Genomic DNA, 21,715 nt, shown 5'->3' on the forward strand with positions numbered 1-21,715 from the left:
AGCTGGTTACAGTCCTGTTCTTAACAGTGAAGTTCTGTGCTCCGGGTATAACAACTTGCCCTCCCCTTCCTGCTTTCCCCCCCCCCCCCCCAATTCTTATCAAGTTATTTCTTCCTGCTATTTCTTACAGCAAACCTTTTTGAGTTCTACAGCAATAAAATGCATATCTTCTTGTGTCCCTTGGGAAATAATGAGGATGAGTGATTGAGTGGTTGATGTTGCCTCATGCCAGCATCATTGTCCAGTTGTTCTAAGCTTACATGTTTTTCAGTAGTTCAAAAGGTTTTTTAGTTAGTTTCTTTTCAGTTTAAGGTGTGTTTAGGTCTGTGTTTCTCAAGGCTTCAGAGAATATCAGCTTTATGTAGAAGCAACAATAATTCTTAACAATCCAGTTTTGATAAATGAGACACTTGAAAGGGTTATGTCTGCAGCTGTCATTGGCAATTCCAACATCATTCTGGCTTTTAGACCTTAAGCTTTTTTGGAAGTCGGTCGTGTTGGCCAATTGTTATGTGTGGCTCTTTTTTTTCTGTGGGGAGTGGAAACAGGTGTTTTCAGGTCTGATAACTGAACAGCTTTAAGAAAGGAACCACTGAGTGTCGTGCAAATACCTCTTGAAGGCTCTCTTCCCTTTAGGACTGTGAAGGCAAATGATTTATGTAAGTTAGGAGATAAGTCTAATCTTGTGATCCCTGTCACAAGCAATTCCACTTTCGGTGTGAACTCAAAAGTAAGATGGGACTGATGGTCTTGGTGCCTGCCTTTGAATTCTGTGCATTTGTACCATTTTGTTTTTCAGTACTGTTCTTTACATCTGCTTTACAAGATTCCCTGCAGCTATGAGGAGGTATTTCATTAAGCCTTTTGCTAATGAGTGGTGTTCATATACATAGAAGATTGCTTTCATAGTTCATATGCCATCTTAGCGTTAAAAACATCACGAGTGGCATTCCTTTTGTTTTTACATCTCTTAACTAGTGGAAGGAACTGTCTGCCAAGATCTCCCTACCAGTACATAATCCTTTTCTGCAATTTTTTCTGAGCTATGTATGTGTGCATCCAGGGAATCAGGCCCAGCCAGCACGGGTCGTGATTGACCAACCTCATTTCCTTCTACGACAGGGTGACCAGACTGGTAGATGAGGGAAAGGCAGTTGATGTAGTCTACCTAGACTTCAGCAAAGCCTTTGACATGATCTCTCTAAGTATTCTTCTGGGGAAACTGGCTGCTCGTGGCCTGGGCAGGTATACCCTCCTTTGGGTAAGGAGCTGGCTGAAGGGCTGTGCCCAGTGGGTAGTGGTTAATGGAGTTAAGTCCAGCTGGCAACCTGTTACAAGTGGTGCCCCCCAGGGGTCAGTATTAGGGCTTATCTTGTTTAATATCTTCATTGATGACCTAGATGAGGAGATTAAGTGTACCCTCAGTAAATTTGCAGATGACACCAAATTGGGAAGTAGTGTTGATCTGTCTGAGGGTAGGGAAGCCCTTCAGAGGGATCTGGATAGGCTGGATCACTGGGCTGAGGTGAATGGGATGAGGTTCAACAAGGTCAAGTGCAGGACCCAGCACCTTGACTGCAATAACCCCATGCAGTGCTATAGGCTTGGGGCAGAGTGGCTGGACGACTGTGAAGAGGAAAGGGACGTGGGGGTGTTGGTCAGTGCTTGACTGAACATGAGCCAACAGTGGGCCCATTTGGCCAAGAAGGCCAATTGCATCCTGGCCTGTATAAGAAATAGTGTGGCCAGAAGGAGCAGAGAGGTAATCACCCCCCATACTCAGCACTGGTGAGGCCGCATCTCAAGTATTGTGTTTAGTTTTGGGCACCTTTCTACGAGAAAGACATCAAGGCCCTGGAATGTGTCCATAGAAGGGCAACAAAACCAGTGAGAGTTCTGGAGCACAAGTCTTATGAGGAGCGGCTCAGGGAGCTGGGATTGTTTAGTCTGGAGGAGGAGAATTCATTGCACTTTACAATTTCCTGAAGGGAGGTTGTGATGAGGAGGAGCTTGACCTCTTCTCCTCGGCAACAGGACCTGAGGAAATGGCTGCAAGTTGTACCAGAGGAGGTTTAGATCAGACATAAGAAGGAACTTTTTCTCTCAGAGAGTGGTCAGGCACTGGAATGGCTGCCCAGGGAGGTGGTGGAGTCACTGTCGCTGGCAGTGTTCAAGAGGTGTCTGGAAGAGGAGCTATGAGATATGGCTTAGTGGTTTGCTGTAGCTATGGTAATGAGAGCACGGTTGGACTAGATGATCTTGTATGTCCTTTCCAACCTTGTCATTCTATGATTCTATGATACAGAGACTCTGTGAATTAACCAGTGTTGTAGAACAGGAGTAGATTAATCTAGGCTGAAGGAGTAGATAGTAGGTTGTAACTTTGTTTTATCAAAGTAACAGAAGTGGGTGTTTTGCTTCTAGCACAGTCCAGCTGTGTAACTTTGTTTTAAATGGCTCCAAGTTTGAGGATTTGTAAGAGCAGGGCAGGTAATTGCACTTACCTCTTTATTTTTCCACTGCACCTCAGGTAAGCTCCAAGTTGACTTCATGGGTTCTTTGACTAATTTGGTCATGAAACTTTGCACAAAGCCTTGCTGTAAAGAATGAAGCTTTGGTACACTGAGATTTCTCACGGAGTTGTATTATTGTGGCCCGATTTCTTCAGATAATTCAAGGACAGGTTTGTTTGGGTTAGGTTTTTTTTGTCTATTTGCTTTTGCTTGTCTTTCCAAACTGAAGCCAGCTTTGTGGATTGGGTTTCTTGGCAGCTTAATTAGTGCTCACTGATTTCCAAGTGACAAGAGTGGAAATTACTGGGTGTAGGTGACTGTTACTTGTACGTTCATGCTCAGAATTGCTGCATCTGGAGCTGCTTGTGCTCTGCTCCCACAAATGGAGGGAAAAATACCCAAAGCTGTGTGTGTGGACAGATTTTGGTTTCTCAAAATTACAGTAAGTGACTATTTTAGACTCTTAGAGTATCTATTTTGTAAATGGGGAAAAATGCACTTGGTTAGAATGTCTGAAAGCAGAAACAAAGCCTTAAAGATCAATTACTTCAGAAGTGCTTATTTTTCCTTAAATACTCTGGCATTTTAAGGAGTAAGAAGGACAGAAATAAGCTTTTACTATTCAGCACAGGAGTGCAAGTGAAAGAAGAGACTGAAAGCTACAAATCTGCATGCTGGGGTTGTTAGTAATGGTAACTTTGAACTGTTGCAACACTTCTGAATGCCTCAGTGATAGCAGTGTATTTGTGATAACAGTGCTTGCACGTCAGAGAAGCGTGCTAAGGGTAAGTGTGCAGCTTGATGATAAATAACACTCGCTCGTGACAGACTGTACAACAGTGACACAAATAAAATCACTTATAACTGCTGTTAACTCAAAAGTTCTCAACATGTTTTATTATTTAAAGGAAAAAGAAACTTGGGGAAGCTCTTCAGTTATAATAAATTGCAGTTATAAATTCTGATGAAAACTAAATTGTTCTCTTGTAAAACACATTTCTGACTGTCAGCTTGTGGAAGTTACTGATGTGACTGAGTGAAACATAGAGTAATTTAGAGTGAAACAATTCTAAACAATCTTATCTTGACACAGATTTGTTTAGGGCCGTTTCGCTCTTGGAAATTTGTAAAGTGGCATAAGATACAAAACTTGTTTGCGTTTTAAGTGTTTTATTCACTGAGCAAAATACAGAACTAAACTGACATATTTCTTTAAAAATTGATATCGTGAAACATTGATTCAATTTTAATTGAAAGTTTTCCAGCACCTCTGTGGAAATCCAGGATGCTGTCAGGTACTGTGGCTGCAGATTGAAAACCTTTCCAACTGAAGCATTCAGAAGGATAGAATAGATGGCAGTGTCTCCATACATCAAGGTGTATCTACTGGGAGGTTGGTCTGTCTGTCTCCTCTTCTTATGCCCCTATCTGGACTTTAGTGTGCTTCTTTTTGCTTTGTGTTTCTCTTAGGTTTCCATTTCCCTATGTGTAAATGTGACAATTTTTCTTGAAGCTGGGTGCTGAATGGTGGCCCTTTTGCCATTCAGCTGCTCTTACCATAGAAAAAGAAGACTAAAAGAGAACAAGATAAGTAATTCTGCCTTTGGCTTTACAACATATGGTCTTAAGGCAAAGTACGAAAGAGCTGTGGTTGGAAAAAGGTGGAGCCACTCCTTTGGGTAGCAGCTCTTGCTGGCTAGTTAGAAGAGATGGTGATGTTCTTTGAGTAAGTCTCATTTGCTCAGCCCTACCCTGCTGTGCCTTTTCAGAATAGTGGTCCTCGGGGTAAGTTAGTGCTTTTAGATGCAGTTCTTTGGTATTGCCAACACTGTTGAACTGCAGAAACTAAATGTCTGTAAAATAGTTTGTAACATTTCTTACGATAATCGAAGGTTTGAATGTGTATGGTGGAATTTATGGTAGTAATGGAGCTGTCTCCTCATAGTTGAGCTTCCTACTGTGGGTTGCTTTCCTGGTGCTATGTATGTGCAGAAGCAGTGAATGAGGCTTTGAGAAGCTGCCTGACAAAGGGATTTCTTACAAGTAGTATGAGTTAGTTCTTATTGATGGCTTGGTGCTGCTTTCCAGTATTGATAGGATGCAATACAATCCAGGAAAAACTGTGTTTTAGGCGCTGCATTGGAAGCTACTTGTGGGAATGGAATATGCGCTTCATTTGCTAATGTTGAAGTTGGCAAAGAAAGTGCAGCAGCTGATGGCCTCTGCCATCCATTAGGATCACAGCATGGATCCCTAGCTTAGCGAGAGACCACCTTTCTGTATCTGCCTTATTCTCCTGCCTGGTTTCTTGACTGCTTGTGATCCTGAGAAAACCATCACATTTCTATGAACTGCTCGGTGGCTTCTGTCATGGTACAGCTGGGCTCTCAGTTGTTGTAAGTGCAGTGTTCGTGAGCCCAGACTGTGCTCTGGATGACCACAAGACCAAGAAGTTGGTTCTGTTTTCTAGGGGTGGTTGATTCTTCGGACTTGTGATACACAGGAAAGGGTAGAGGTGGTGGATCCTGTTGATGGGTTGAGTCTTGCTCATCATTTACACAAACTTATCTGCAAGTCTAGGGCTTGCCTGTGGAGCAGTTTCACTTCTATATTTTTAATATTGGTGATACACCTAGTAAAATTTAAACCATATTTTGCACTCATTCTTGATCTCAGAAAATTGTCCTAACAAAAGTTGAATGTTTGTTTTTAACTACTTAACATGTTAAGGTACTCCTCTAATAATCCAACAGCAGCCACCAGCCATATTGTAGTGGTTGACCTGGATGTAACTTTTTTTTCCCACATATGTTGTATTTAATATGCTCATTTTTAATTGTTTTTAATATTTATTTGGAATCTCAGATTAGTTTTTCTGTTAGTTTTCACATTGAGACGTGGGAGTTAACCTGGAGGCATTCAAGACCAGGTTAGATTTGGCTCTGGGCAGCCTAGTATGGTGGTTGGTGACCCTGCACATAGCAGGAGGCTTGAAACTGGATGATCTTTGAGTTTTCTTTCAATCCAGGTTGTTCTTTGATATGGGAGATGCAGTCCCTTGAGGCTAGCATCTATTTCTATATTTGCAAGATAAGAGACTAAACAAAATCAGAATATTCTATATGTTTCTAATCTATCTGTGAATGCAGTATTTTTTGAAAGACTGAAAAGAAGCTGCTAAAAGGTGTTTGATTGGCTAAAGTTATTTTACGTAGCTCTTGTAAATTCAGCTTACCTGTTCTAGTTTTTCTGTGAGACTTCTGACAGTACGTAATGCTAAGGTAACTTTCTAGCTTAGGCCCAGTGACAAGCATATCTTTATTAATGAGATTTATAGTTATGTATATCTTTTCACTTCCTTTGTCTTGCTTGTGTCATGTCCTAATAGTTAGAGACTACTGGCAAACGTCTGCTGTGTCAGAAGGTTCCTGCTATAGGAAGTTCTGCTTGAGGATCACCAATAAATCATGCTGTTCTTTGGCAGTGTCTGTGCCACGTGAGATGTCCCTGATAAACTGCATTAGTTCATGAATGGAAATGCAAATAATTCCATAGTAGGTAATGTTCGTTCTATCCCATGCTAGGCGTGACAAGTCTTGAGCTAAATCCTGCCTAATGAAAATTAACTGGCTTCATTTATTCTGCGGGTTTTTAAAAGAACAAATGAACCAGATGATACAGAAGATTTCTGTAGTTACACTGAAGAAATCTGAAGGCATAGAGACCTGGCTATATTGCACAGTTTGACTTCTCTGAGTGCTCTTTACTGTGTGTATGTAGCCCTTCCCTGTCAGCAGCCAGACATGTTTGTTGTGTACAACTAATCAGTGCAGCTGTACCAAATCCAACACACCCTGTAGGCACTGAATCATAGTCCTTGTACAGCTCTGCAGGCACTGAATCACAGTCCTTGAGTAGATGAGTACACAGCACCACATGACAGAGCCAGTTTCTTCCTAGAAGCTATGCATGTGCACACTTTTGTTTTCAGCTCTTGCCAAGCTGGAGCTTGCTTCTAGGTTTGTGTTGCACAATACAAGTAACACTCCTCTAGATAATGAGCTTCCGAGGAGCTTGGGAGGCTCTGCCTGTTGTTGGTGTGATCAGTGGTTCATATGTAGTACAGTCTCTCCTTTGGCGGATAATGTGGGTAAGGGCCCTGTGGGTTTCCCGTGAAGGAGCAGCCTAAGGCACACTTCACCTATAGAGCAGCTAACTTGTCGCATGGCTTTAAAACCCTTTGCAGACAAAGTCCCTGATGTAAATTTTAAAACTGCAAAAGTTGGGCACTTGAAATTCAAGTCTAGTTATACACTATTATTGCTGCTTATTCCTGTTACTGTTACTCTTCAAATCCAATACCTGGAACTTTTCTGAATGTTTGTAAGCAGACATAGTGCTGGTATTGATTATAGTCTTGCTGCACATGCTTGCATCCATACACAAAAGTAATGGCAAGTAGATGAAAAACAGCTGTATGTCTCTCGTTGCACTCTTAGATGCAAAGCTGCTATCTGTAACTACCCAAATGTGTGCTAGGCTTGACTCTTCAACACGAATTTTATTATTTCAAGTACCTTTCTTTTATGTATGTATTTAACTTCAGGTTTTTGACTGCATTTCCCCATGAAAAACTGTACCCTCAAAACTGTTAATCTTGGAACAAGTATTTCTGGCCTTACAGTAGCGAAAGAACTTTACAGTCTAACCAGTCTGTGTAGGAAAGGTGGATTAAAGCCTCTTATGGTAGCTCCTCCATCCATGTTTTGAACAAAGGTCTTTTACTTTACAGGTACAAACTGAAGTTTTTTGGGGGATGTGAGAGTGTAAGAGTGGCTTAAAGTTAATCAGATTTTACTTGGGTGTCCACTTGCTTTTCATGTCTAGTGAGAAGCTGAGGCTGTCTGTCAACAGCTTTCCGGGAGTGAGACTTCCTCCTCAAGGTCACAAACAGAAGCACTGTGGTATCTTTTAAGCAAAATAAATAAATAAAATATTGAACCCTAAAAATGTCATTCAGACCACCAGAACTGAGAGTTTGGACTGCTTAAACATCAGGTAGGGAAAGTTAGGTCTACTAAACATGGCTAAGAGCTTGAAGTAATGCCTGGTCTTCTGTAGACTAGATAACAAGCTTGTTTAAATCTGGATGATTAGGAGGCGGGAGGGAAAAAAAGATATGCTGATGGGATATCCACATACAGGGCTTCAGAGTACTGTCTCTATCCCCTGCTACCTGCTTTCAGTAGTAAGAGCTCTTAAATTGCACCTAATGCAAAAGAGGCAGGTTCATTTGTATAGTTGCCTGCTGGCTGTTGCAGGTAAGAGGCCTGGCTCTGATCTGTTTGCGGAGTCCTGAAATCATTGTTGGTGTGTGAGCCAGGTGAGTGCCTCACTCAGCTGCAGCTGGGATGCTTTGCAAATAGAGGTTGGAGGGGTGGATCCAGGAAAGGCTGAGCACAGCCTGGTGAGGAGGAATTTTTATGGCACGGGGGAAAGTCCTGGTTTTTAGACTTAACTCACAGTAGATCTTTATCTAGTGGAAAACTGAAACTCTTCTTTGGAGCCTAGATGAGCAACTGCAATCTTCTTCCTATAAGCCTTACTTAGGAAGAGTTCTTGTAGGTTGCTTGTATGTTTAACCATTGAGGAAGAGTCAGTAGCAGTTGTGCTGGTCTGCTGGTTTGCATCATGTACAGAGCTTCTTTTATTTTACCTCTTGAGAGAGTAGAAAAATAAAGGCCGGTCTTGTGTTCATCCCATGGGCTATTTCCTCGTTTCAACAGAGTGTTTTATTCAGTCCCTAGGTTAGACCTAATATAATCAAAGAGCAAAAGTAACAATTGAGATCTAAGATATGAAGACATGACAGCTTAGCTTCAGAAATCTTCAGTTTTCTCTTGCTGCATGTCCTGCTCTTTTGCCTTGTATCAAGAGTCATCCTCTCAGCAGTAGTAGAAAAGATTATTTCTTCAGCTTCACCTCCGTTCTGTCTGCCTTCCTCTGAGTAGAGGCACTCAAAGGACTTGAGTTGCTCTGTAAGGAGTAACTATTATAAAGGGGAACAGTGAAATACTGGTTATGTTTGTTTGTTTTTTTCCAAGTTAAATAGTCTTATGTTAGAATATTCAAATGATCCCTATCAGTACAGTTGTACTCGCAGTTCCACATTTTTTTGTGAAATAGAGAAACATGCTCGTTGTATGGTTAGATGAAATTGGTATTTACAGCTTCAGTTTTATGTTGAACTCGACATCTATTTTGTTTCTACTGCTGCATTTATGATAAATCTTGAGACAGGTTTCTAAACTCAGCAAGGTGTGTGAATGAGGGCTTGAAGGTAAAGGGTCTGATTTGGATCTTCTGACGTGTGACCGAACTCTTGAATGTCGAGCACGTGCTGTCCCCCTTAGAGGAGGAGTGTGTTGTTATTCTGTGCAGATCCTCCAACTTCAGGTTGTTTCGGGAACATGTATTTTAAGGGAAAGAGGCTAAACAGTGCAGCTCTACTGAGCTCAAAGTGTTATGTGTGATGTTTGAAAACAGGAAAATAACACCGAAAGGAGAGAAAGAATCACAGAAAATGCTTACAGTTGGAAGTCTTTTGATGACTTTAGACTAATTAACAGAGGAAAAGCTGCTCAGGGTTCTGTGTGCTAGGTATGGTAAATTACACTTCAGTTAAAGCATTGTCTTGGATTGATAATGCTTGAAACCTGTGCCAAATGTTTGCCTTGGGAACAGTGGAAAGTGATGTACGAGTGTCTTATGTCTGCCTTTGCAGCTTTATTAATTTGTGGAGATAAATTAATCTTCACTCTCAGTGCATTGCATCTTAGCATCATTGTAACTGCATGATTTCCAATTGAAGCTGTAACTACTGAGTTTCTAGTATCATTTCTTTTGATCTTCAGTGGTTTCATTACTCTCCTGAAAGCAGAGAAGTGAGAACTTACCTTTTCATCTGTGTAGAAGCAAACCACTGGGGTTGTTGTAATAGATCCTTGACAGGCAGTTCATGAATTCACAGGACAGTTTCCTCTTCCAACTTGTTGGAAGTTTTTGTTCTGGTAAACCCAGAGAGAGTTTGGTGAGACTCCTCACCAGCTTTGTTGCCCTTCTCTGGATATGATGTTGATGGGTTTTCAGGCCTGTTGAGATCCATGTTGAGGGGGATGCATCACCTCAAATCTCTTTTGCTGTCTTCTGTGCTTTGTACATTTGGGCCTAAGCAAATTCAAATTCAGACAGAGATGTGTGCAGCACAGTGATTGTTTGATTTGTCTGTATAGTAGTGTTGGGTATATAGGTTAATGCTAGGAGCTGTTATTCCTAAACATAGTTTAGACAAAGCTTTTTAGTTACAATTACTTGACTGCATTAAGCAGTGAAATTCACTTTTCTATGGGCTCTTGAATGTGCTGCATAAGCTGCTAATCACAGAAATGGCAGCTCATGCTATTCCAGGTTGTCAGCTCAGCAGCATTGGTGAGCATCTGACCAGAGCAAGGCAGAGAACTGGAGAACGTGTTGTTGGGTTGGCAGCTTTCAGCTTATGCAGAATTGAAGGAAATACTTGGACCTCGCCTTCCCTCTGGTCCTGAGCCATCCCTGCTGCCGGCTTGTGAGGACTTGGAGCCTGCTCTGACACAGAGTGTGCTTGACCTCTGACTCCTATGTTAATTGTAACGAAGACTGGAAAAGCTTGTAGAGATAGCATTAAGTCTGTGCTTAGAAATTGCTCTGTCTGGCATAAGGGTTGTGTTTCCACAGTACTTCAGCAAACTATCTTGCAAAGGGTACTATGAATTTTTCTTCAGTAAGAAGCTAGCCCTTGTGTTACTGGCTGTGCTTTTCTGTTTCTTGTTTTCCCCTTAGAATGCTGCCTTAATCTCAGAAGTCTTGTCCCTTGTAGCTCCGCTAAGAGCAGCACCTTGGAAGCTAAGGAGGCTGTGGCTGAATGTCTGCCTGTTGAAACACACACCAGAGGAAAACAAACTGTGCAACTCACTGAAGACTCTTTGCATCTTGGTGGTTATTTTTCTTGAGCGTGACTTTTGAATGAGAAAACAAGATTGAGTCAGGTGCTGTACTGCAGAATTTATTCCACCTTCTCCTTAGGTGACAAAACAAGTGAAGTAAGGGATGATCACTGTAATGGATAGGTGAGGTCTCCCTAATTTATGCTTATGGTCTGCGTCCTTTTGAATTCATCCTTATAAAGCTGTGCCAACACAGCATGTAGAGGGTAAGCAGGGAAGTCTTCTGAGAGTGAGGAAATTCTTCTGTTGTTTGCTAGCTATGCTCATTTGCTCGTCAAAGAAGCAGTGTTAATTTAGTTCAGTAGCCCTTTGTGGTGTAAGAGAATTAAGTTTTGAATCAACACTGAAAAGCTAAGATGGCAGCTGTTTAATTCTTCTGTGTTGTCATTTATATTGCAGGTTATGAGCTCTTAACAGGTTATTTCAACTGAAACAATGCAAGTGAAGGATTGTTACACTGGAGATTTTTTTTTTCCATGTTTTTGTAGAGACTGGATACCTGTAGCTCTGTGCATGCCCCACATCAGCCCCTGTTGTGCTGTGTGGTGTTGCACAGCTGCTGGAGGCACGCACACCCTCAGCAGTGCCTTTCCTTGCATAGCACCAGACATTATTCTTTGTTCAGCCCCAGTAGATCATGCAGTTCCTATGGAACCATATGTTTCCATGAGCTGTCTGCTCTGCAGTACCTGTTGCTGTTCTGCCACTTCCCACCCATGCTTGCTCTCGAGCTCCAACTCCTGGTAATTCATTCCTTTCTTGCTGAAGGGTCAGCATGCAGGTATGGCTCATCAGGGAGAGACTACAGTGTTGATGGTGCTGAGCAAGAGGACAGCACTGCTGGGCTGTGCAGGGAAAGCATGGGACTGGGGAACAGGAAGGTCTCTGTGCAGCACTGGGTGTAGCTTTTGTTAAAACAAAATCCTGCGTGATGCTTCAGATGAAAATGAAGTTTGGATGGTTGGAACTGGAAATGTTGCAGCAGGCTCACTTCAGGATGGAAATAAGATCAATTGACTTATCAGTTACGTTTTGCATAATGATCTCTTGATGATCTTCGGAATCCTTGCCTTCTGCTAATGGTGCTGTTGGGGGTACAGGATTCTCTTGTGGGGGGAAAAAGAGGAACTTGATGATGATAGTTTTCATAAAGCTCAAATCATCCCAGAGCCTTCATAATGCAGAGCTCTTCCTTTTCCCTCCCCTGTTCTCCAGCTGGGGAAAATCAGTAGAACCATGTCTTATTTGATTGAGAATTTCACTGCAAAGCAGCACATTTTTGTGCTAAATGCTTGTTAATCAGGATTAAGTGACCTGAAGGAGCTGCTGATAGCTGAAGTAGTACAAATGAACACTGAATATTTCATACCTCTTCAGCTGGATCTGCAGATGTCGTTGACATGACAGGAATTCTCCATTTCTAATGCAGATCTCTGAAAACAATTTGTAAACCAATTTCTAGAAACAGACGTGCTGCAGAATGTAGTTGGTTTTGCTGTTTGAACAAACAGAATTAACGTACGAAATAGGAGGGTTGTTCCTTAAAAAAAGCCCCAGTGTGAATTACTGACAGGGTGAATTCTGGTAACAAGAGCAGTGCCTGCAGTAGGAGCTAAGGTGGGTTTTCTGGAGGCAGGTGAAGTGAAAACACTTTAAAACATTTACATTTGCTGAAATCCCTGAAACGGAAGGAGCCTCCCAAACACCTGATGGAGCAAACTTATGTAATACCACAATGGAAAGGTGTTCACTTGGGCTACTTTATCATCCAGTTACTGCAGTAAATAAACGCAGATGTTTTTATAAACCTATTCCAAATGGACCAAAAGACACTTGCAGTAGATCTCAATGGAAAACTGCCATAGGAAATGCTTTCCTGTTGTACTGTACAATACTAAATTTCTGAGCTGGAAACTTACATTTTTTACTTCAAAATCATATTAAGTTCCAAAGGGTAAATGCTGTCATTTTTGTCTTTAACTGTTGGAAACTCTATTCATGAAGCACTTTTCCCTATACACAGTATATGATTCCGTATATAAACTGAGACCTACTTTTCTCTGCTGCAGCTAAATGCAAGTTGGCTTAGTAATGCTGAGATGTAATGCTCTATTTCTGATGCTTGTGATCACAGATAGCTAATTGCCTTACTGACTCATGGAAGAGTTTGTCAGGATGCTTCTTTATTTGCTTGTATTGTCAGTTCCATAAAATTACAAGTGCTTTGTTTTATTTGGATTCCTGAAGAACGGCATTTGTTCCTTGGCATTACAGGATTAACATTGATTTACCTCTTGCACTGACTGATGTGACTGAAGTACTGTGTATTGTTTAGTTTTAATGGTATTCTTCTGTTTGTTCAGATTCTGAAGACAAGCTGCCGCATTGGTAACCTGGGGAAGAGAGTTCTCTGTTAAGACTGCAAGAAGAAACTACCAGCTGGTAAACTTTTCTTCTTTTTTAGATGTCTGCTTGCCAGTTGTTTCTGTTTTCTGTAATATTTCAGTACAAGAAGTACAAATTACTTGGATGTATTGCAAGCAGAAAGTCCATGCAGTAGTTCTTCTGTGCTTAACTGTAGCTTACCAGACAAAGGGCGCAATATTGGTGGATAGCATGCAGATATTTAAATAGAATAGAGTTACTCAATTCTTGCTCTCCCAGTACAAGAAGGAAAGGAGGAGTCTTTTGCCTGTGGTGAAATGTTAAACATTGTTGTTTTTGTATTGTCCACAGAGACTTAATACAATGTCTGTACCTCTTTTACTATACCAGAGCTATTTACTTGAAGTGATGGTGCAAACACTGAAACTTCAACTCTTACTCTCCGGAGCTTTGAGGGAAAGAGAAACAAGACTTTTGAGAAAGCTGATTTAGAAGCTGAACATGCTAATTAAAATTTCCAGGTGCTTTAGAAAATGTCATTAGTGTTCTTAAAATTATTCAAAGGATGTTCAGTGAGGAATCATTTTTGCAGGAAATGACACATGATAATGGAACTGAAGATGTACCATAATTCTCAGGTACTTAAAGCTACACATAGGTTATCTGTGGCTCAGAACAGTAGAAGAATTGGTGAAGAGCTATAACCTCTTGCTAACAGTTTATCATTCTGTATGTTAAGGGGTTGAGCCATGCTGTTACAAACCAGTCACAAAGAAACCAGAGAATTTAGGACACCTGGGTGTGATTTAACATAGCTAAATCATGTATGCATCCATAGGAGGTACTAGATGTACATCTCACTTTTCAAATACTCACTTAATGAAGTCTTTAGCATGGGGGGAAAACATCCACGAGATGTAAACTAAACATGCGTTCAATTTTCATCCAGATACCCCTTCCTATCTACCTTCTGTACTAGTTTAATCCTACTTTTTGAGCTATAGGGCTAAGTAGACTAGGAGACATTTTTCATCTCAGTACGGACTGAGCAGCTGGGTCAAAGGACAAATTGTGAAAAGCAGCAGTATATTAGTCTGTAAGGAAACATTAAGCTTTTATGACCCAAATATTTACAGATGCTTTATTAAGCTTCCTATATCAGTTAATTTACCTAAATTTTATAAACATCTGTGGCTAATATAAAGTTGTTGTGTAGTTTTTGCTAATAACCAGGGTTGACTTGAATGTATTTCATCCTGTTGCTCAACTATTCTTACATGCCTTTAAAAGTTTGATATCATTAATGTATGTCCATCTGATGGAAATGGAAAAAAAAAACACAACTGTATCATGGGCTGCATCAAAAGAAGGGTGACCAAAAGCATGGTGAGGGAGGCATGTGCCTTGCTCTGCTTTGCTTTCATGAGGCCCCACTTGGAGTAATGTGTCCATACCTGGGACCCCCACTACAGGGGAGGATGTGGAGCTGTTGCAACAGGTCTGGAGGAGGGCCATGGAGATAATCAGAGGGCTGGAGCACTTTTTCTATGAAGAAAGATCGAGTGAACTGGTTTGGTTCAACCTGTAGAAAAGAAGACTCTGGGGAGACCTCACTGTGGCCCTTCCAGTGCTATAAAAGGAGCTTATAATCAGGAGGAGACCAACTCCTTACATGGACCGATAGCACTAGGGCAAGCAGAAATAGTTTTAAACTACAAGAGAGGAAAATTTTGGTAGATTTTTTGGGGGAATTTTTTACTGAAAGATTGGTGAGGCATTGGAACACGTTTCCCAGGGAGAGTGTGGATGGCTCACCCTTAAGAGGCATTCAAGTCCAGGTTGGATGGGATCCTGGGCATCCTGGTCTAGTGGCTGGCATCCTTGCTTAGAGCTTGTGATTTGGAACGAGGTGATCTTTAAGGTTCTCTCCAACCTAAGCCATTCTATGGTATGAACAAATTATGCATGTCTGCATAAATTTGAGTGTATAGCTTGCCATATACAGAGAACTGAAAAGCTTATTGGCCTAGCTGTGAGGGAATTGCTAGGGGTCATCTGTCCATTTCCTTACTTCTGCTTCTCTTCCCACTCCTTCACTCCCATCCCTTACCAAGAGAACTTAAGATGGTATGGCTGTGTTGAGTGAAACTGAGTAGTTCCAGAATGGAGATGTTTGTCTGCAGTTGTGGTAAAATAGTCATCTTCCTTCAGTATTTCCTTTAGGACCGTGCAGCATTTATTAGGTTAGGGGTAGTGCTGTGCACTTTATTTCCAGCGTTATCTTTAGTCTGGGAGGATATCAGGTGAGAACGTGCTGAGCTGTAGCACATTTTAGACCTGACCCAGTTTTCAGCTCAGCCCCCCAGCTTTGGGAATATGCTGAAGAGAGAACGGGATTTACAGAAAACACTTTGCTTAGGAAAAAGTGTCTTTATCGTGCTGGATCTTGGTGCTGAGATAGCTGCAGCTGACTGAATATTTCTTAGTGTGGTGCAGCCCAAGTGACTCTGTAAGAGGCATGCGTGCCTATTTTATCCACATATTGTTCTAGATGCACGTTTTCTCTTGGCTGTATTTCAGAAGTCCATCATCACAGACTCTAAAAGGACATCTAAACATTTTAGTGGTTGCCTTATTTTTCTGGTGGTACTTTTTCAGAATGATTCCTTGTAAAGGATTATATTTTTTCTGATTGTCAGTCATGCATACAAATCTTGATATCTTCCTGCTTCTGAGTATAACCTCTAATTATTCATTCTTAATTTATAGCTGCATTCTCTTACCTGCAGCTTGAATTTGTTTACGTGCTTGACAATATGAAAATCTTTCTATGCATCTTAGGATGGTTGTAATTACAGTTCCCCTGTAATTACATGGGATGACAATGGGGAGGTGTTTCAAGCGAAGTGTTCAGTGTGTTGTGGAGTCTGCCCCAGCACTGATGTTGCACTGTTTGTGGATTAACAGGTTCTGCATTTATATTAATTTTAATAAATTTGGAAACACCTTCAGTATTTTGTTTGCGAAGTGGAAGCAAATACATACGTGTCACCTTAGTATTAATTTTGAGAACACTTTGTTGTGGCTTGCATAGCTCCTACAAGTGTAGCATTTGTCTGGCTGACATAATTTCATGTTTTCTGCTTGCTTGTGGGTAGAGTCTGTAAGATTTTTTTGGTAATTATTTCTGCTATTAAGTGTAAATCCCTTAATATCATAGAATCGTACATAGGTGTTGGAAGGGACCTCTGAATATTGAGCATCTCCTCCTGCTAAAAACATGTACTCTACATTAGGTTGAGCAGGAACGCCCTGGACTTGAACAAGGGAGGTTTTTCTAGTCGTCCCAATACCTGTGTGCCTACAAAAGGTTAGTAGTGAGTGATGTGATCCAGAAGATGGATTTTTGTTGAGTTAGGCTGTAGTGTTATAGACTTCTGTGTGTCTTTAACTGTCAGGAAGTTTATGTGAAACTTAATGTACGGCTGGAAATAGAAAGCAATGTTCTATTCTGTTTTGGTCGGTACCAAATGTTTCCTCTATTAAACAAGGAAATAAGCGTTTATAAGAACCAAAAAACAACAACAACCTGGAGCTCTTAACATGCTCCTTCAGAAAGTTTTCCACTAGAACCTCATGTAACGAATTTAGAGATAGTGGAGCTATGAGTGCCTGTGGGTAGCATGGGAAGCTTTCACTGCAGAGCTACTGGATAGCAGCGGTATGATGGTGTGAGAACCAACAGAATGAAAGACTAATCCATCACAATGAGGTCATATACTGTAAATACATAAAGAAAAATGAATGTGTTTCTGACAGCTGAAACCACTTCCCATTTGAGCCACAAGTTTGGGGGGGAAAAAACCAAAGAATAAAATCTGTTGGTAAGTGTTGCTCTGAATATATTGTGGTAGGTTTGCTTATAAATCGTTTGCAGTTCAGCTGAGTTCAGACTGATTTGTTGTCTGTGTGATAGTGGGTTTGTTGAAGCTTTTCCAAGAAACTGATGGTGAGGTACACACATCCTTTGTGGTATTGCTTACTTAGAAAATATTTTGAATACAACAATTAGGAATTCTACCATGTTTCACCAGCATGCATTTATTTTATATTCATGCTGCTATTTGAAGCAAGAAAGAGAGGAATGGTTGACAGCCTTTCAGCCTAACTGAGTTGTCTCCTGCTTATTTGCTGCATTTTATCTTGGGGCTTGTTTCATGTGGCTTGTTTAATATGGCTGGTTGCAGTAGCATGGGAATAGATTGAAGGCTTAAACACTTCTGTGCAATCCTGTTGTTAAAGTCCTACCAGGTACCCATCAGCAATGGATGTTAATCACCTGCTTTGCTGATGCAGCATAATGTGGTATCTTTTCTCTCACAGCAGACATAGAACTATTTAAAACCTTGAGTGAAGGTAGGAGTAACCTGCAAATGATCAGTGGCAGGTTATTGACTCATCAACTGTAGAGCTGTTCCAGAATACTCTGACTTCATATGTAGTAGTCATGCTTCGTCACTTAGTCGTGTAAGTTAAGAAAAGTGAGTTCTGAATCTGATTTAAGGGCTTGTGTAGCACACCCCATGTTCTGCTGGAGCCTTGAGCTGTGCTGTTTTGTTTATGAAGGGGAAGCTGCTCTTTTTCTTCACCTGTAAATAATCACTCAGGACAGCACCAACTGTTTGGTTCTGTTTGTTCAATGAACTTTCAAATCAAAGTCATTAATTTAAGGGTTGTTTTGAATTCTCAAAAAGTCGCTTTTAAACAGACCTGCAAAATATGTAAACTTTTCTCAGGCCAAATGTTGCCCTAATGAAAAGCTGTTTGTTGATACTGGTGATTGAGGTTTCACGTTACATTTTATAAGGTCTGTTCTGTTAGGCTGATGTCAGATGTTGCTTTTTTCACTTCCTGACTTACAGGAGGACTTCTGAATGCTTGTTGAATGAATTGTTTCGTTTTTATGTGTTTTTACTTTTTTAAAAGCCCCACAGGGAGCTGGATTGCTCACATACCTCCTTCTGAATGGGTTAATGCTCAGCCTACTGCTTGGCCACAACTGCAGTTGTATTTTTTCCTTTTTTATTTCATCTTGGAAGTATTTTTGGAAATTACTGAGCAGAAAATGTTTTGCTCAGTGTCATTACGTTGCAGTGCAGTAATTATGACTCTGTCTACGGCTCCTTGTTTTTTTCCCCATTTATTTGATAAAACTGTTTTATGCACTTAGCAGTTCCTAAAAGCTAAACCCAGACTTCAGTATTCCCATATTCTGTCTTATGTTTGCAACCCTGCATTATGCAACTTCTGTGCATGCTTTCATCTTAAACGCTTCCTAACAAACATTTAAGGTCACAGGTTAAAATGATCTGATTAGATTCTTCCTTTCTGGACACGTGTGATTGATGCAATTGCTTTGAGTATTCTCATTTATCAGCGTTCACTGGCATTTGATTGTCCATGCCTTTCATTTTATTGGAGTAATACTGATCTTATGTTAGTAGAATATTACTGTTCAATAGATCTGATAAGCTTCCTTTATTTTAATTTTAGCTGAAACAGTTGCTACAGCTCTTTCAGTACAGGAGACAAGGTGGAACTGCAGGCAGAGCTTGGTGGACCAGAGTGGTTTTCAGGACTCTCAGCACAGAAACATGGAATGGCCCAGGTTGGAAGGGACCTCAAGGATTGTGAATTTCCAGCCCCCTCCACCACAGGCAGGGCTGCCAACTTCTACCAGACCAGGTTGCCCAGGGCCCCATCCAACGTGGCCTTGAACACCTCCAGGGATGGAGCATCCACAGCCACTCTGTGCAGCCCATGCCAGCACCTCACCTTTCTCATAGTAAAGAGCTTCCTCTTGACATTCAACCTAAATCTTCCCTCCTTCAATTCAAAACCATTTCCCCTTGTACTGCTGCTATCTACCCTTTCAAAGAGTTGACTGCCCTCCTGTTTATAGACTCCCTTTAGTTACTGAAATGCTGCAGTGTGGTCACTCCACAGCCTTCTCTTCTCCAGGCTGAAGCACGGTACATCAGCTGCTCTGGTGTAGCTGCTGCAGACATTGCCAACACCACAGACTGCTCTTCCAGGGCTGTGCCATGCAGTTGAGCTTCTGCGTGATGTTGCCTCTGGCTTGTGCATGAGTAGCTCATGCCAGTGACATCTACTGAAAAATACTTACTGGGCAGTAGTGGGGAGCTTGGGGACGAGTTAAAGCAATCTTAAGTATCACCTTGTGTCTGAGGGAAGCATGTGGCACAATTTACTGCTGCTAGTTTTAGTTGGAATGGCTTTTCAAGATTAAAGTCTGTTTTCTTGGAAATCTGGAATAAATAAATCTGTTGCATCCGAGAGCAGAGAATGCTGCCATTGGTACTTTAGTTCCAGCCTAAGATGTTTTCATCTGGATTTGTCCTACATTTCTGACCTGCTGGAAAGGAGCTCTGCAGAGAGGGACCTGGGTGTCCTGGTGGATGACATATTGGCCATGAGCCAGCAGTGTGCCTTTGTGGCCAAAAAGGCCAGTGGCATTCTGAGGTGCATTAAAAAAGAGCATGGCCAGCAGGTCAAGGGAGGTGATCCTCCCCTCTACTCTGCCCTGGTAAGGACTCATCTGGAGTCCTGTGCCCAGTTCTGGGCTCCCCAGTACAAAAAAGACAGGGATCTCTTGGAAAGGGCCACAAAATGGTGGAGGAGCTGGAGCATCTCCCCTATGAAGAAAGGCTAAGTGAACTGAGTCTGTTTAGCCTAGAGAAAAGAAGACTGAGAGGGGACCTGATCCAGATCTATAAGTATCTAAGGTGCAGGAGGCAAAGTGGCGAGGCCAGCCTCTTTTCAGTGGTACATGGAGACAGGACAAGGGGAAACAGCCAGAAACTGGAGCATAGGAAGTTCCACACAAATGTGCACAAGAACTGCTTTACAGTGAGGGTGACGGAGCACTGGAACAGGCTGCCCAGGGAGGTTGTGGTATCTCCTTCTCTGGAGGTATTCAAGACCCACCTGGATGCTGACCTGTGTGACCTGAGGTAGGAAATCTACTTTGACTGGGAGGTTGGACTCGATCTTTGGAGGTCCCTTCCAACCCTAACGATTCTGTGATTCTGCCTGCTGGGGCATTTGCTAGAACTTCAGCTCTCCATTTCTAGTAGTGCTGAGGATTATAGATTTAAGTTCATCAAAAGGAAGACAGTCAGTAAAAAGATGTTTTAAAGACGTTCTGTTTCCTTTCATGATAGAAGTTCCTTACTGCTGATATGTAGTCCTGGTGTAGTTCTATCCTTAAGGTAAGCCACTTTCTTCAAAGGTCTAGGTGGTTTATTTATTTATTTATTTTTAAAAGGCCCTTCTATTGGGGTGTTACTGAGTAGAGCTGTGGAATTTTAGACTGATCAGAGTTGATAGTGTGCTGCCAATAACTAATATTTGAAAAGAAAGGCCCTCTTGACCATTTTTTGTCATCATGTTTTTATTATGCAAGCGTGTGAGTATCGCTGCAAACTTCCTGGGACAGAGTACGGTTTTGTTTCTGTTGCTCTGACGTTGGTGAGTCAGAACTCTCTCTTAAACTGTCATATTTCAAGGAAAAAAAAAAAAAAAAAGAAAAGAAAAAGCAACAAACCTGCATCGTTTGTATGGCTCACATAGAGAGCTGCTGAATCACTTGGCTGGTATTCAGGAACGCTTCACAAATGGGTGTTAACGGTATAACTTCAAAGGAAGCATTAATTGCGGAAAAATAGCAACATTCAGCAGCTATGGGGAAGTTAGATGTGCAATAGATAGCAAACAGCAACATCAGTTAACGTTACAAAGGTACTGAATACTTTGAATACTTTTCAGGGAGGGAAAACACAAATGGTAGATATCTCTTCAGAATTCTGCTTGTGTGTAGTGTGTGGTACTAAAACTTCAGGATTTAAACTTATGGGAGTTTGAAAGAAATGCAGGCCATAATATGCCACCAGAAATAGAGTGTTCCACGTGCTTTTGGCAGATGTGTGGCACAGTCCAAGAAAGCTTTCATATCATACTACTGTCATGAAATTATACCATAGAGTGGTTTGGGTTGGAAGGGACCTTTATGGTCATTTAGTTCCAACCCCTTGCTACAGTCAGGGACGCCTCCTACTAGACCAGGTTGATCAAAGCCCTATCCAGCCTGGCCTTGAAATATGCTTAATGCAGCCTTGAGTGTAGCAAGTAATATGTAATACTGTCAAACAGTGTTGAGCTTAGTATAACACATGGACTATAAAGATCCAATTTAGCTTTAGAGGGATAATAGAAAAGCAACAGAGGACAGAAGAGCCTAATGCTTTCTACAGCCTGTGGTCAGAAAGATACCTTTGTAGCAGGCTACTACTAGATTTGCTTTGTTAGAAGAACCAGGATAAATCTGTAGCAGTGATAGACTACAACTGCAGTTTGTCATGCAATTGCAGCATAATCTTTTTAGTGTTGCCAGTGTTAGTACTGGAGTTTGTGTCCACCTAGCATTGAATCTCAGTTCATCTGCTGATGCCTTGAAAATTCATGAAACATGATCTTAGCTATGATTTAGTTTCTACAGCTAAGCCATCTGTTATTTTTACTGAGGTAAAAATGAAGCTTTATTGCTAAAAAATTCTTACTGTTCTTTTTTTAATAGCCGCAACATGTGGGATGTATTTGACTTGCAGTTCTGTATTGAACTGGACTTGTTCTCATATTTTTGATGTGTACTTCCAGTTCTAAGAATAACCAGTTTTTGGAGTTAATTTCAAGCTT

General features: G+C 41.3%; 1 protein-coding gene across 1 annotated transcript in view; it reads left to right on the forward strand.

Moving 5' to 3' along the window:
* The window catches only part of CYRIB (CYFIP related Rac1 interactor B), a 71,200-nt gene that overhangs the window by 17,021 nt on the left and 32,464 nt on the right, over positions 1-21,715 (forward strand). The window contains 2 exon segments of the mRNA XM_072329400.1: positions 12,919-12,954; positions 12,957-12,997. Coding sequence (XP_072185501.1) covers positions 12,919-12,954; positions 12,957-12,997 — 77 coding nt within the window.

Source organism: Excalfactoria chinensis, chromosome 2 (genome assembly GCF_039878825.1).
Source record: "Excalfactoria chinensis isolate bCotChi1 chromosome 2, bCotChi1.hap2, whole genome shotgun sequence".
In the NCBI taxonomy this organism is placed as follows: domain Eukaryota; kingdom Metazoa; phylum Chordata; class Aves; order Galliformes; family Phasianidae; genus Excalfactoria; species Excalfactoria chinensis.